At 37.6% G+C, this 15,573-nt stretch overlaps 1 protein-coding gene across 2 annotated transcripts in view; it reads right to left on the bottom strand.

The window, feature by feature from the left end:
* grid1a (glutamate receptor, ionotropic, delta 1a) overlaps positions 1–15,573 on the bottom strand; it is a 200,163-nt gene that overhangs the window by 12,948 nt on the left and 171,642 nt on the right. For both annotated transcript variants that reach the window (XM_043263726.1, XM_043263727.1), the window contains exons 9-12: positions 8,216–8,317; positions 5,351–5,548; positions 4,838–5,168; positions 2,665–2,803 (exon numbers count right to left, since the gene is read on the bottom strand). In XM_043263726.1, coding sequence (XP_043119661.1) covers positions 2,665–2,803; positions 4,838–5,168; positions 5,351–5,548; positions 8,216–8,317 — 770 coding nt within the window. The remainder of the gene's footprint in view (positions 1–2,664; positions 2,804–4,837; positions 5,169–5,350; positions 5,549–8,215; positions 8,318–15,573) is intronic.

Raw genomic sequence — 15,573 nt, 5'->3', positions numbered from 1 at the left:
ATTCACCAGCACTTTGGATGCTTCCATCGCTTCCATCACAGTCCACTGCAGAGTGAGGCTGGGCATTTGGGAACCTCTGAACACGTTTATCAAGCCTGAATCCCATTTTACATCTAAGGCTGGTGAGAGATATGAAAGACTCCCAGTGGGCTCCCAGCATGCTAACGATACCGTATCATGCACCAGCAGAGATGCCTGATTTTAATAACAGTTACAAACAAGGTGATTAGCACAACCATAGCAGCTGTGGATGCTGCCACTGATAGACGGAAGAAATAATCCCCCAGAGCCTCAACAAACACACACACATACTCACAAGAGCTGAATAAGAAATGTGGCCGTATACCAAACTCTTCATTAATGTTCTAAAGCTGAACCTTTGGGCTTTTCACTGGTGAACTAACCAGGAGTACATAGTCTGAATTCAGGGATAGAATACAATATGCGTCTCCAATCTTTTGTTTTCAGTTGAGCTGAGAGGGCTGAATTCAATGAGCAGGCAGATAACATTTACAGAGGCAGGAGGATACTATTTGCACATCTGGTAGGGCATTACCAGTTCATATAAAACAACTCCCATAGTCAAATAAGAGGAAGGATTTAAAGCAGAGAGAGCATTTATTTGTGCTGTGGCAACGCAATTATTCTTCTGTAGTGAGGGAGAAAGAAAAGAATCACTGCAGCTCTTTTGTGGCACATTGTTTATGCTATCTGACAGTTGTAAGCGGTGTGTGTGTGCATATATATATATATATATATATATATATATATATATATATAAGACATGTGTGTTTATAACAATGTGTGCATGAGATTTCTCTGAAGTGGGAGCAGCCTAGAATTGACAAAATACCTAGAACACATAAAAGGAGAAGAAAAGGTTCTGACGTCTACACAAAGGAGGAAAAAAAGAGAGGATTTTAATATGAAGCGACCTTTAGTAGAATTTATGGAGAATGTCAGGAACTGTGAGCTCCCTGCTGGGAAGTGAAGGACCAATGTGGTCTCTAAGAGACAGCCGGCATGCTGTGATCTCAAATTTAATTTGAAGAAATATGAAGCATTTAGTTGACTAGTTGACAATGTTCTTTTTTTCAATTTTAGACTTACTTCTAAGTAAGTTTAACATTGTTAGTCTAGTTGCTGTTGAAATAAGTCTAGTTACCGTCATGTTGGGTCAGTATCAATTATTTTTTTCTCTCTTCTTGAAATGACTAAATGGTTTGTTTTATATAGTGATACAGTGCCCCTATCATGTATTTTTTAAATGATCTTTCATGCATTGTGCAATACAGCTCTAACTAAATATAAACGTCACTGAAGTGCACTGTGTATACATTTATTTTCTCTCAGAAGAAAGAATCTACTCTGAATAATTGAAACTAGCTGTTTTTAAAATTAATTCCAAGTTGTTTCATGTAGATGTTAGCGTGAAACAACAGGATATTGCCCACCTACTTGTTGGTCTTTTTGTGTTGGTCTGAATGAAAGTGCAAATAATTTCTTTGCCACTAGGTGCCAGTTTTGGAGCAGTAAAAATAGGTAATAGGTCCCTGGTATTGCTGTACACAAAGCAGCAATGCGCTCACAAACGCTGCTTCATCAGGTGCTCAAAAATCATTTGGGAATCTTTGAGCAAATATGGGACAATGGGACAAAATACGACAATGAAAGTGTTTTTTGACCTTGCATGCACGTCAGCTTATTGTTAGGCACTCACAATACCAAAATATGAACCATTGATTAGCCATAATAGGGGCACTTTAAAAATAAAATTAAACTAGAGCTTTGTGTTCAAAAGGTTTTTAAGCAAAAAACAATGCTACTGTGGACATCTGAGATAATCTAAGTCCATTAAGCACACTGACACACAAGTCAAATTTCTCATAAAAAAAACACCCCAAAAAATGATATCTAATGCTCGAACACTTCATGACAGGGTTTTGCCCTGATTTACAGTGCGAACAAGTTGATGAATAGTCAGTTTGCATATTTTAACATTTTCAGAAAGACTGCTAATTTCACATAAAATAGTGCAGTGTATGATGAGCACAGTCTCAGATGGTCTTTGAATTAATCCGGACTGAGAATATCAAACGTGCTTGATATTTTACGCAAATTACAGAAAAACACACTTTTCGGTACAGCGTTGGTCCTCATGCTAACCAGCTAAACCTGGAACCCTTATCGATCCCTCTGTGATTTTATGTCATTTTCCCTCCTTCATGTTCCTTACTAGACTGCAGCCATGTAATAATGAAGATACACACATTTTCGTGTTCTCTATCCAACATCAACTAGAAGACACTTTCTCACCCTGCGTACTCCATTAACCCAATGTTGAACTTTTCTGAACAGAACAGTGCATTTACATAAGGTAAACACTGACCGATAGACTAATCGACTGCTTTTTTGAATGACTAGTCAACTAGCAAAAATGAGCAGTCGTGCAGGCCCTAATCTGATGCTAATGAATGCAGTCCAGTGACGTGATATCCTAACCTGGAGCTACGTTTAGAGATGTGACAGCTCTAATAAGGCTCTGTGACACACCATGTGGTCAACAGCGTGATGAGTCAGGGTTTACAAGCCTGCATATGGACAAGCATCTGCAGATGTGTGGAGTTCTGGCACTGAGACACAGAGCTGGACAAGTTAGCTTACCGAACAGCGTTGTCCATGCGGGATACGGTGAGGTAGGCTGCCAGGTTGGCTGTGTAGGACGAGCAGACAATGAGGGTAAATAGCCACCAGCTTCCCATTGCAATCCTGAGAGCCATTGAACTCATAAAGGATTCACCACCTGCAAACACAAGGAAGAGGAGAAACATTGTACGGATTGTTTGTCATTGTTTACACCAATTCAAACATGCACGATACACAAAACCCCCAAAGAATGGAGTATAATGCAGGGTTTTTTCGACAGCAGGGTCTAACTGGTTCATGCTAACCAGCTAAATCTTGACCCCTTGTCTATATCACTGAACCCATCTGTGATTTTATCTCATTTCAGCCTTCCATTATTTTTCTTCCCGCCGCTTTTTGGCAGTGACACAGCACTGCAGCCATGTAATAAGATTCATTCTCCCATCACCCGTTTTTCTCAGAAAAGCTCAACACCTTATAAGCCTACGCTGAAATGTCAACACAATATTCCTCTCCAGCGCACACAGCCTTGGAAATGTCATCACTGACACCGAGACGGTGAGAATAAAACGGGAAGGGAAAAGATCTGCTGCTATCATGCTCAATGGAGCTCGTTAGGGGCTATAAGTTTTCTTTTGGGACTCTGAGCCAAATTATCTTAGATCTGAAATGTCCCTCTAGGCCTGAAAGGATATCCACAGAGTCTGTAATTGGAAAGGTCAAAGGTTAAGTGGGCAACCGTGCTCATTACAGGGTTGAGAGTGCACAGATTTCAAATTTAACCTTCCAAGAAAAAAGAGCTTGTGCTTTGAATCTCTGAATCATTTTTGTTCTAAACATGCACCTCTACACTGACATGTAAGAATAGCTGACTTCACAGTATAGTTACAAATCTTTTCATTAATGATGATTAGTTGTATTTACAACAAAGTAGCATTAGATCCAATGAAAATATGCCTAATTTTATATGAATGGAAACAATAGCTACTACCATTTCAAAACCTTTGGGTTGGAAAGACATTTGATGCTTTTGAAAGATGTCTCTTATGTTCATCAAGGTTGCAATTATTGAATCAAAATATAGTAAAAAGAGTAATACTGTCAAATTTTGTAAGTTAAAAAAAGCAGAATTTTCAACAGCCATGACTCCACTCTTGATCTTACTGAAATCATTCTAATATGCTCATTTGCTGCTCAAGTAATAATTATTATGCTGATAATGTTTGTTCTGCTTAATATCTTGCTTAATGCATTGTTTTCATTTGATGAATAGTAAGTTCAGAAGGACAGCATTTATTTGAATTATAAATATGTTTATAATAATACCAATGTATTTAATCACAGTTGCTTTTGATCCTTTCTTAATAAAAGTATTAATTTCACAGTAATTGCACTCTAGTCACACCGGTCATTTGAGAGGACAAACGATGGACAACATGCTTGCTCATAAACGGAAAGTTCATTCAAAAATGAAAAGTAATTTCTTTAATTCTGAGTGAACTATCTCTTTAAGGCTCCTAACACTTGTTAAGCAGAGCTGTTTGTTCATGATGTGTTACTTTTTAATAAGGGTTGTTACTAGGAGCCCTGACACAATTCAAACAGTACAGCGCACCTGCAATCATATGGTTGTCCTTTGTAAGTGACAAGCAAATGTTTATTTAAAAAGGTGACCCAAATGCAAAACCTATTTTCATAATTACTCACGGTGTGTTTCATTATCAATTTATGGGACCAAGGCTTATAATTACAAATTGACAAATAGCTTTAGAAAAAAAAAAAAATTAAATGTCATTCACCAGCTGCTGTAAATTGCTTGCATCTTGGTCTAACTTGCTACATCTGAAAGCGCACAGAGACACTTAGAGTCAGCCTGGTATTTACAAGATACCCAGATTACGCAGAATGGAAAAGTGCAGTCATTTATCTAAAACCTCAACGAAACACGACTCTCTTCATAGGCACCTTTAGACACATCCAGCTGTGAGTTACAGAATAGTATATTTTGTCAAAGTCTCTAGTGCTGTAAAATATTTAAAGAATTATATATTCTGCTGAAAAGATATTTTCTTAAAATAAAAGTCTTAAAACCCTGCAAATGAGAATGTCAACAACTGATAGTACCATCCGAGTGAGGTGACTATTCAGCGATACCTCATTCCTCATGTTCATGTGACGTGACCCAGCTCACCTTGCTGCACAAAGGCTCCATAGACGATCCAGATGGCACTTTGAAAGGACGTTGTGACAGAAGCAGGCTGGTGGGGCCCAGGAGGATTCTGGGAGCGGACAGACTGAACACGTCTGAGCAGAAAGACCATGACACCCACCACAGGAATGGCAGCAGCAATGCAGGCCCACACAGCCAGGTCAAAGGGAGCCAGCAAGGAGAAGATGTTGAGTCTCTCTTCTGTTTTAGTCATCAGGATTCCCACAGAATAATCCAGATAGCGTTTACTGAAGTCCACCACATTCTCACGCTCAGGAGTGATGGTGATGGCTGAAATAGCCACATCTGCTCTCTAAATAGTAATAAATCAATATGCAGTCTGAGGTAACAATAACACAAGTGAAATCTGGCAGTATGAGTTGCAAGACAGTATATTTGAATAAGTGCAATGCCTTCATAAACATATGTGCCCAAAGCAGTTAACAACTAACTAATATCAATATGCGGTTTTACATAGTCAAATGTGAGTCTCACCTTCCCAATCAGTTCTCCAATCATTCCGTTCCAAGACCCGTTGGCTTGAGGAGAACCATATTTCCCATCAGCCACTTGATACATTTCATACTTAAAGCCCAGAATTTTGGCCAGGGCGTCTAGAACATCTATGGAAAATCCCTTATATCTTTTGGGCTGGCCTAGAATGTTTTCTGCCACCATCACGAACGGCTCCTCCTGAAGACAGAGAAATGTAGAGGTTCATTTGATTCACTTGTTAATTTATTTAATTATACTTTGTTAACCTGTTTTGGAACTGAAATTAAGCAGTGATAAAAAGATATTCAGCTTGTTCTGCCCACACAAAAGTTTGGGGCCATTTAGGTTTTAATCAAAAATACAGTTAAAAATCTAAATTATTATCATTTAAAATTAGTTCTTTCTATTTTAATATGATTTTAAATATAATTTTTTTCTGTGATTGCCAAGATGAATGTATTACTCCAGTTTCAGTATTACATGATCCTTCAGAAATCATTCTAATAAGCTGATTTAGCGCTCAAGAAACATTGCTGGTAACACTTTAAAATACTGATTCGTCATTAATGAATAACTACACAGGAACAAATGACTAATGCACTATTAAGATTGTAGTAACTACTATTACCTAACAAGAAACTCTGATTAACAATTTAGTAAGTAATAGCACTCATTTGAAACTGGTAGTTCCCAATCAAAAACATTTTTTCATATATCCCGGAGAACTCATAAGAACTAATGGGTTCTACAGGTTCACAATTAATGTCAATTATGCATAATAATTAATTCCAAAATTAAGATGATGGCAACACACTAGTAATGACAAAATCTTTCTAAAGGATCATCATCAATCATCATAACTTCCTAATATCACCTGGCATCATTGTAAGCATTTGAGATGTAAGGTTTTGGATAGTAAGCCTCAAATGTTACTACATTCTTCTGAAGAAACTACTAAATATTTGGATCCGTATTCTAAAGTCAAGATCATGGCAATCTACTAGTAATGATTTAAATCTAGCAAAGTGAATTACTAACCAGAATCCTTACAAAAACCTCAAAAGTTTACAGTGGTTCAGTAATTACTAGAGAGTTATCACGATCTTCACTTTGGAATACTGATCCAAAAACTATTCATTCCTTTAGAGGGATGATGTAACACCTAAATAACTAATATTCAATACTTTACAAAACCTGCAAAGGCTTACAAAGACTTGAGTAATTTCTAGTGAGTTATTATAATCTTCACTTTACAATACTGATCCCTCTGGAGTATTTGGTAATGCTTGAGTCTTTACTAGTGGATTACCATGACCTTCACTTTAGAATTAATTATACATTATTTATTATTTATATTAATTATGAACCAGTATACAGTAATTCTTAGTAGTTCTTTGGGACATATGAAAAAATATCAGTTACTAATAACTAATAGTGAACTACCACAATCGACTATGCACAATTACTTACTAATTCATAAACTGGAGTTTCCTGTTAGTTAGTGGTAGTTACTCGAGTGCTATTATTGCGTTACTCGTGTGTTCTTGTGTAGTTATTCATTAATTATGGAACCATATTCTAAAGTGCTACCACACTGTTATTATTATCAGTGTTGAAAAAAGTTCATTTATCTGAACATTTATTCAAAATATAAATCTTTTGTAACATAATATGTTGTATAAAATTCTGTATGTCTTTAGTGTCGCTTAAACCCCAAACTTTCAGGATTCATTTGCAGATCTTATCAAACAATGATATTAAAATCTTACATTTCCCACAATTCAAATGTATCTCCCGCAGCATCTTGACAGTAACGGACAGGCTTAAAGCTGACATAGCTATTATTTGGCATTAGTGTCAGACAGATTTAGATTGAATCTTATCATTTACTCATTTGAAGGGGAAGCAAAGATGAAAGCAGAGCCTGACTAATAAGTTTGGACGTATTTCTGCAAATAAAAGATTTACTATTGATTGCAAACCTTATTTCTGCGGTGGATCCATCTGTTCAGTTCGTGACTCGTGGTCAGATTGGTTTTCAGTCACATTCAAAGCACTGGCTGACGTGACACTTTTACCAGTGAAAGCTGGGACCCTTTGGTCTCAGGTTAATCTAAATGAAGTGTTTCAGCTGACCTGTTACACCATGGCCAGCGAAGCGTGCGATGCCTCATCAGACAGAAATTACCTTTTTAAATTCACCTGGGCAATTTGCAGTAAAGCATAACGCCACCAAACAAGATTGACTGTTTGTGAAGCAGGCCCCGCACACTCAAATACAGACAGATGAAATATCTGAGACTCAAGCTAGTGCAGTGTAATTGTATTTAGAGAGACCACAACAAAGATAGACTGGACAATAAATAAAGATCAAACCCTAAGAGAATCCCTAGCGAAAACCGAGTCTGCATGACTAAAATACTGATATCTGATGAGAGATGAGACAAAAATCACAAAGTTTACTGATTATATATTGCCAGAGCAAGCTCTCATTTTGACTCCTATATTATATATTTTACATATTAACATATAATGCATATTTTCATATATTATTACAGAACCATAGGCATACACATATAAACATTCCTGAAATTACTACCAGCCAGAATTGATATTAGCATTAAGGTCACGGTTAGGCTTAAGAATGGGGTGAGTGGCTTAAACAACATTTTTCATCAAGAGCTGTGTTGTAGGGGGAAGAGAAATGATTGCTTGATAGCAATGTTATTCCATGAACATGTCCTACTTAACGTATGAAAATCATTTCATGCTTTTTATTCTACAGTGACTGTAAGACAAACCTAACATCGGTAACACACTGATTGTACCTGCGGGAAGCTGAAGCAGATTTATTGAAATACTCACCAGCAAGGTCACCACTTTCAAAGTAATTCCTTGCATGCCATGCTCAGCCCGGTTCTCCCTCAGACTGCCATTCAGCCCACGATCAGAGTCCCACGTTGCCAGCTGGGAGACGGGGGAAGAGATTGTGATTGAGCTTTGATCAAAAATGATTGCAAACAAAAGGGAGAGCGGTGAAAGGATTAAGAAAGAGGAACAGGACAGTTGCTGAATGGCAGGGATGAGCTTACATGACCTGAGTTTTTGTCCCCAAATGTTTTTTCATCTATCACAGGCCCTTCATCACTGAACAGAAATCAGTAGGCCTTTCAGGATCCATCTCAGAGGTTCAGCTATTTGTGCTTTTGTTACATGCCCAGGTGAAAATGTTCATGTAAGTTTGTGAGGTGGTTGCCTAGGCAACAGCTGTCACATTTTCCCCTTCCCTTTAAAAACTAAAATGAAACACACACACTCACGCACCTGTTCTTTGTCGATATGCTTTCACAGGCTGCTGATTACAGTCAATATCAGCACAGAAAACACAATAAAACAGAAAGCAATACAAAAAAACAACTCTCTTAAAAGTTTCTTAATTTCTCAAGGCCTTGAAGCTGAAGTGAAGCCTCTATGTTATTTTACCAAATGATTAAAAGAATAGTTTTAGGAAAGATTAAGTTTTAACTTTGTGTATGGCATAAAATAAAAAAAAAGTTTTCAGTCTCATTCTGTATGCAAATAGATGTCAACAAAAACCAACTGCTATTTTTTTTATGCAGATATTATGATGATGTTGTCAAAACCATTGCCTTAGTAGCACTTTGACACAGCTGAGCTTCAGGCATCCCCACTTTGTAGTACTTTCTCCAGGTTCTGATCCTGTAGTATTTCCTGTCTCCATCCTACTGTCTTATTCATGAAAAGTGGAAATCGGTCCGTGCAAAATAACTAAACAATATTTATATAATTTATTTTTAGCTCTTATACACCACAATTTCCGACTAGGCGACATAGATGCCTCATTAGCGACCGTTTCTATGGGCCACGATATGTAAAGATCTATGTATATATCTATGTGTATACTGTATATCTGTCACGTGCCAGATGTTGTGAATGTGCTGAGGACAGCTGGAGATTGTGATGTATAGGAGGTAAAAAAATTTATAAAAATACTGTTTAGTTTTTTGCACAGACCGATCATTTTGTGTCTTAACACCTTGTCACGAGCCGCAAGGTTTAATTTGGCCTTGTCTATGTATGTTTTTTTTTACTCTCAGAGCTTTGGAACGTTTAGCAGCCATTGACTTCTATTATATAACTGACAGACTGCAACGTTTTGAGTTAAAAATCTGTTTGTGTTTTACTGAAAAAACAAAGTCACCTGCATTTTGGATGCCCGGGGGTAAGTAGAAAAACTTAAAATGATCATTTTTGGGTGATCTATTCCTTTAATCGTCATTCAACTTCTGTTTCTTTGTATTACTCCATGAACAAAACCACTCTCATCTTTGTGATTATGATCACCACATTAGCAGCATACGTAGCCGGTGTAGAAATGACAATACTTATATTCTCCCTCCACAAGCAATGATGGTGCTTCTGTAAAACACAGTGTCGTACTTCAAGATGAAAGCCGTGATGCATGTATCTATAAATCCAGGCCCATTCATCATAATCCCAGTATCCCACTGGATCCATTCCTCCGCTGTGACGGATTCAGCAGGCCACAGCACTAACATCTTGGAAAGAAGCAACTCTGACCCTGAAATCATGTACAGCTCTGGTCTGGCCAGCGTTTGACCCCACAGTCTTCTGTGAGTGACAGAATGACAGAGGCTTTAGAATCTGCCCCAATGACACGAGTCATATATCTCCACTGCAGTGCTCAATACACAATCCTGTCACTATAATACCCACTACCAGTTTTTGCCAGCAAGATCGATTCAATATGATCAAAACACAAAGAAAAGAGAAGAAAATAAGAAAGAGAACCAGACAGATAAGATAACAGGAATTTGGAAATATGCCATGCTTATTTTATTTAGCCTTTTTTTAGGGTTTTCTCTTTCTCTAGTCCAGGAATATTGGAGATTATTTTACAGCAAGCGGCAACAAGTGACAAGTGTTAAATCATTCCTTCAAGTGATTTGTTAAAAATGCAAATTCAGTCATGATAGAAACAAAGAAATGTCATTGAATCACTTACTTAAGCCATTAATTACAAACACTGAATCATTAAAAAATTAAACTAAGAATTATCTTTATAAAAGAAACATTGATTCAAGTTATTTGCTCAAAAGCATTTAACGATTCAAATAGAAAAGAAGTTATTGACATTATGAATTAGTCAAACCGAATCATTCACTACAGCAATAAAAAAAAAATCACCAATTCATTCAGGAATAAAACAAGTGAATGGTTGCATCTGAAAAATGCAAGCTGAAGTGCACATCTGAAGGACTGCTCTACATGCAATCAGGCCATGGAAGAGGATTTGTGAATGACAGTATAGCATTGCAGGTGATGCTGGTGGGTCACACGACAATGACAACATGATTGATGTAGTATGTCCTGGTTATATTCATACTACAAACAATCATGGTTGTAAACAGGGGCGGTTTTATAATTTTCGTCCCTCAAAGAGACCAGATACAACAATACAAATTACCTAATTAAAAAGTATTTAACTTTGCTGATGAAAACTGTTTTACTGTATAAGGTAAAATGACAAAATTACCTATTTAGTTAAGAGCATTAAGTGATTCTCGTGTTTTTCTGTGGCTGTTGAATTAACATCAAAGGGAATTACCCGATATCATGAAAGGGCGTTTCAATGCCACTCATAAGCAATCGACCAGGCTGCGATTTGCTACTTTTCATCATGTCCGTGCAGTGCTTCTCAGTCCATGCATGCTTCTTTCAAATATATGCATGCTCAGTTATGATCCATCACCACGAGTGAGACTGATAACCGAGCCAGAATGATAAACTTTCTTAAGGATGAAGCACTATCCTGATTGCTCATTATAGTATTTGGGGGGCTGAGACGACAAATAGGGAGCTGAAGCCCACCTAAAAAGAGTCTAGAACTGTGCCTGATTTTAAAGTACTTGTTCAAAAGATTTACCTACTCTAAACACATATGCGATTTTGAAAGCAGCCATTGTCTCGCTGATACAGTCATAAACCATTCACATAAGTGATTTGTGCAAACACTGATCCACTCAGGAATGAACCGCTGCTGTGTGCTGCTAGGAGTGAGCAAAAACAGACAGCCACCGTACAGTACATTAATATTAACTTCTTGTTTATTGAACTGTTGTGTAAAAGCAATATCATACTTGCAATCATACAGCTAGCTAGTCTCACTGGCCTCATTTCTGACAATTTGGCTCCACGGCATGGGATTGTCACAGATTTCTGTTTTTTAAAATCGAAGATATTTTGCCATACTGCGTTGAGATTGATTTGAGAATAGAATGATTTAATCAACTGTGTTATAGTCTTACTTTGGGTTGAAGTTGAAACAAAAATTTAGTTGTTCGGCTGCCTTCAGAGAGCTGTAAGTTGAGAACAGTTCTGCTATACACACTTCAGTAAGCTGAAAGAATTCCTCCATCTCATCTCTGCTCTGGTTTCCCAGGTGAGGCTGACAGAGGTTTTTCTTTATTTCCCGTACGCTTCCTCCAAAATTTTCTCTTTTAGCTTTTGCCTGTGCTGTTAAATAGTTAATCATGTGGGTGGGTGTTGACAGAGATGAGAGCAATGTGGCTTGTCCACTGGAGATGTTCTGTCAGCGAACACTTGAAAGCCAGATCTATACAGCACAAGAGAGATCTCCATCTTCTGCAAGTGTGCGTGAGGAAGTTTGTGTAGAATCGCACTTACAAAGCTTCAGTATCGTGCGTCTCTTAAAGAGACAGTTCACACTAAACAAAAAGAACGGTTTGGTAAACTATTCCTTTAACAAGTGCAGAAAATATTCATAACATGTGAGCACCGTCACTGTACCTAGTATTTAATTTGACAGGAAGCCCATTAACGGTCGCAAAACCCCTCACACAATAGCGATACTCCAACATAATTGAAGCTTCCTGTATACAGATGTCAAGCTGAAATCAAGGCTTCAGTAGTCCTTGTTTTAGCATTTACATAAAACTGTCTTTTGTCATTGCTGAGTGTTGTGTCGACCGCTTTGTACTGCCAGACTCTGAGCTGGTTTGTGCCATTTCCTAGCCTCTCGTTCTCTCATCTCTTGTTTGTGATATTAGTGCTACAAGCCAACCAGAATCCCGCCTGTGAAGACGCATGAACATTTTGTCGACTAAAGGTCTGTGAGCCAGAAGTTTACAGCTTTTATTGTTTGTGACTTGGAAAGCTGACATCTCTACTTGAGAACACATGGGGGAAAGAGGCAGAGGAACAAAGAGCCGAGAAGAGAGGATTAGACTCAAAATATAGCGTACAGTAGGAAACAGTATGAGAGACAGAGTCGTGCAGAGCAACGAGGAGAGAGAGGCTTTTAAGGTGCAGAGAAGAAGCTTCAATTTCTTGCCGTATTGTGAGGGCTGTTGACTTTTTATGATTCTGTAAGCTGCTGTTTCTGTGATTGGTATGAGAGAGAGAGAGATATGTCTTTTGGCCACTTTATTGAGTCTGTGAGAGAAACTCATTACCATTCATCAAATCAAATGAGACTCTCACTCTTGTGAGTGATAAATTCACCTCATCTCTGCATCATCACACTATCCAAATACACCCCCCAAAAAAATATCTGTCACAATTGTGCTGCTCTTTATCCAACTCGCTTAGCCAATTTAAACTGATTATGATTGATTTATTACTGTATAAATGTTTAAATTATTACGATTCTAGACTATTTACTCTGTTGGTTCTATTTTAAACAGACTGCATAAAAAAACATCTAAGCAGATATAGGAAATATTCGGGTATATTTCACAAGAAAAAAAAATATTGCTCAATGTTAATAAAACAGAAACCAAAAAAATTATATTATTACACAATATTCTTTTTATTTTATTTTATATATTTCTTAACTAACATTGTTACAAAATTATAAATTATTTTGATTAAAAAAATGCAGCCTTGGCAAAATGAGAGACTTCTGTCTTCAAACTTCTGAATGGTAGTGACTATCAGGGGAAGACTGAATAAAGTAAAATAGTACAATTCCTTATGAAAAACAATTGTGAGAAGTGTGTGATAAAATACCAAAGAAAAAGCTTGACTTAATCAGTCAACAGTTCTTTATTTACCTTCAAACTGAGATGGTCCAGACTACATTTGCACTTTACTGAAGAGAGATGCTGGAGGAATAATGAGGTTTGACTCACAGTTTGAGGAGCCAATGGCGGTAAGAGGTTTAACAGTGGTGGCATCACTAACTGATCCTAGATCAGTGATCCTTAGCTGTAATATTTCTGATTTGAGCTCAAGTTTCAGAAATGCTTTAGAAAAATTAGCTTTTGCTGATGCTACTGTGCTATCAAAAAAAGAGCTTCCCTACAGAAATGCTGTTTGATTCCGAAAACAGTGAAGCTACTACCACACTACTGAAACATGTAGTTAAACTGTTAGCTGCCAAACACTGTGTGTGCATAATCTCAGTTTGAATTTATTATTTAAGTTATCAAGCTTTTTTTCTATTTCAAGCTTTACAAGTGTAAAGAAATTATAGCTCAAGCTTTTGAATATGATAATGCACTTGAATGATGAACAGAACAATACAAAAAGGAACAATAACAAATAATAATAAAAAAAAACACTGGAAGTTGAGCAGACAGAGTTATGTAATATGTGCATATGTATATATTTTAGAAAAATAAAGAGCATTTTAGTTTTTTTTCCTCACACTAAAACACATGTGTCCATTGAGATCCATGAGGTCAGCTATATGCTTCTATTCACCAGATGCTCACAGGAGTGGACAGAAGCTCATTAAGGCTCAGTTTTACCCCAGATTAACCTGCAACCCGTGGTCAACCCATTGCCATGGGAACTGCTCAGGCAATTGTGGAGAGGTCACCCACATTGGCTTGTACAGACTCAAACACAATACCTGTGCTCGTCAATGCACCCACTTTTAGCCTGATGTCACTGCAATACAATTACCAGATTAGCTGAGATCACCTATGTAGCTTTTCACTTTGGCCCTGTTTTTTACAAGCCAGTGTAGGACAAAATGACAACATCTGCTTAGTCCAACTTAGTGCCTCCAGACTTTCACCACCTTGTTAATTAAGATGATTAAGTTGTTAAATTGGCCTAGTGTGCTAAAGTCCTGTCAATCTGAATCGGATGTTGAGAGTGAACGAATCCATCTCACTGTGCTGCCATTATCACATCACTAAACTATTAACTATAATTTTTTTTTATATAATCAGCTATGAGGCTTTTCAAGTTCGTCAACTTTTCAGGGGTTTCTCTTCTCAGCACCTGCTCCCCACATGAAGGTGTTGGCCTGAACCACTCTGAGCAGGACTGGGAGCGGGTCCATCTTGCAAAGATGCTCGGTTTCACAGTCTGGATTACACCGCATCAGAACAGACAATTTAATGAAAAGAGAAGATTAAAAGAAAGTGAGCGAGGGAGATGGGGAATGACACAGATGGAATTGGTGAGAATGAGAAAGAGAGAGAAAGAGAGAGAGAGAGAGAGAGAGAGAGAGAAAATAACATCTCCGTCTTCATTATGAAGGTAGATTCCTCTCAACGTCTGGCTGAAAAATAACCTCCTCATTCCAAACATCTAATATACTAGATGCATTTTCCTGCTCTGTAGCAGTTGTCAGGCCAATTTTTGGGTACGTCTCAACAGCTCAGATCATATTGATTGCTCACTTGTTTGGATCCGTCTGTCTGTCTGTTATACATACAGTATATAACAAATATGTAAATATTAAATATTTTGTTGCCCCACATATAAATAAATAATTCTACAATTAATGAACTGTTATTATTTAATGCAATATGTCACATCTTTCGCATTTAAACGTTGCATATTCTTAAAGAAAGAAAGAAAGGAAGAGTGTAAAGAGTGCAAAGATGATACCGCGGAAAGAGAGTCATACAGAGTACCTCTATGCGGGCTTTAGAAAGCCTTGAGAACTAGACATCATTTTAAGATGAGATCAGAGCGGAAAAATGCATATTCATGCTGAAGGACAGCAGAATGTGTGTGTGTTTATTAGCTGTCAGTGTACTGGGCAGAAGGGGTGCTATTGTGTGTGTGAATGTGAAGTCATTAGCTCTCTATGTTTCTTGCCAGAGGGAATGGTCATGTTCAGCTCACGCTCTCACTAATATTCAGGCTAGAAGATTGAGATAGTTTGGCGTGTGATAGACCCGGCAGCCCCGCTAATG

The sequence above is a fragment of the Puntigrus tetrazona genome, chromosome 17 (assembly GCF_018831695.1).
Source record: "Puntigrus tetrazona isolate hp1 chromosome 17, ASM1883169v1, whole genome shotgun sequence".
NCBI classification, from domain to species: domain Eukaryota; kingdom Metazoa; phylum Chordata; class Actinopteri; order Cypriniformes; family Cyprinidae; genus Puntigrus; species Puntigrus tetrazona.
This window is presented reverse-complemented; position numbering and strand designations above follow the sequence as displayed.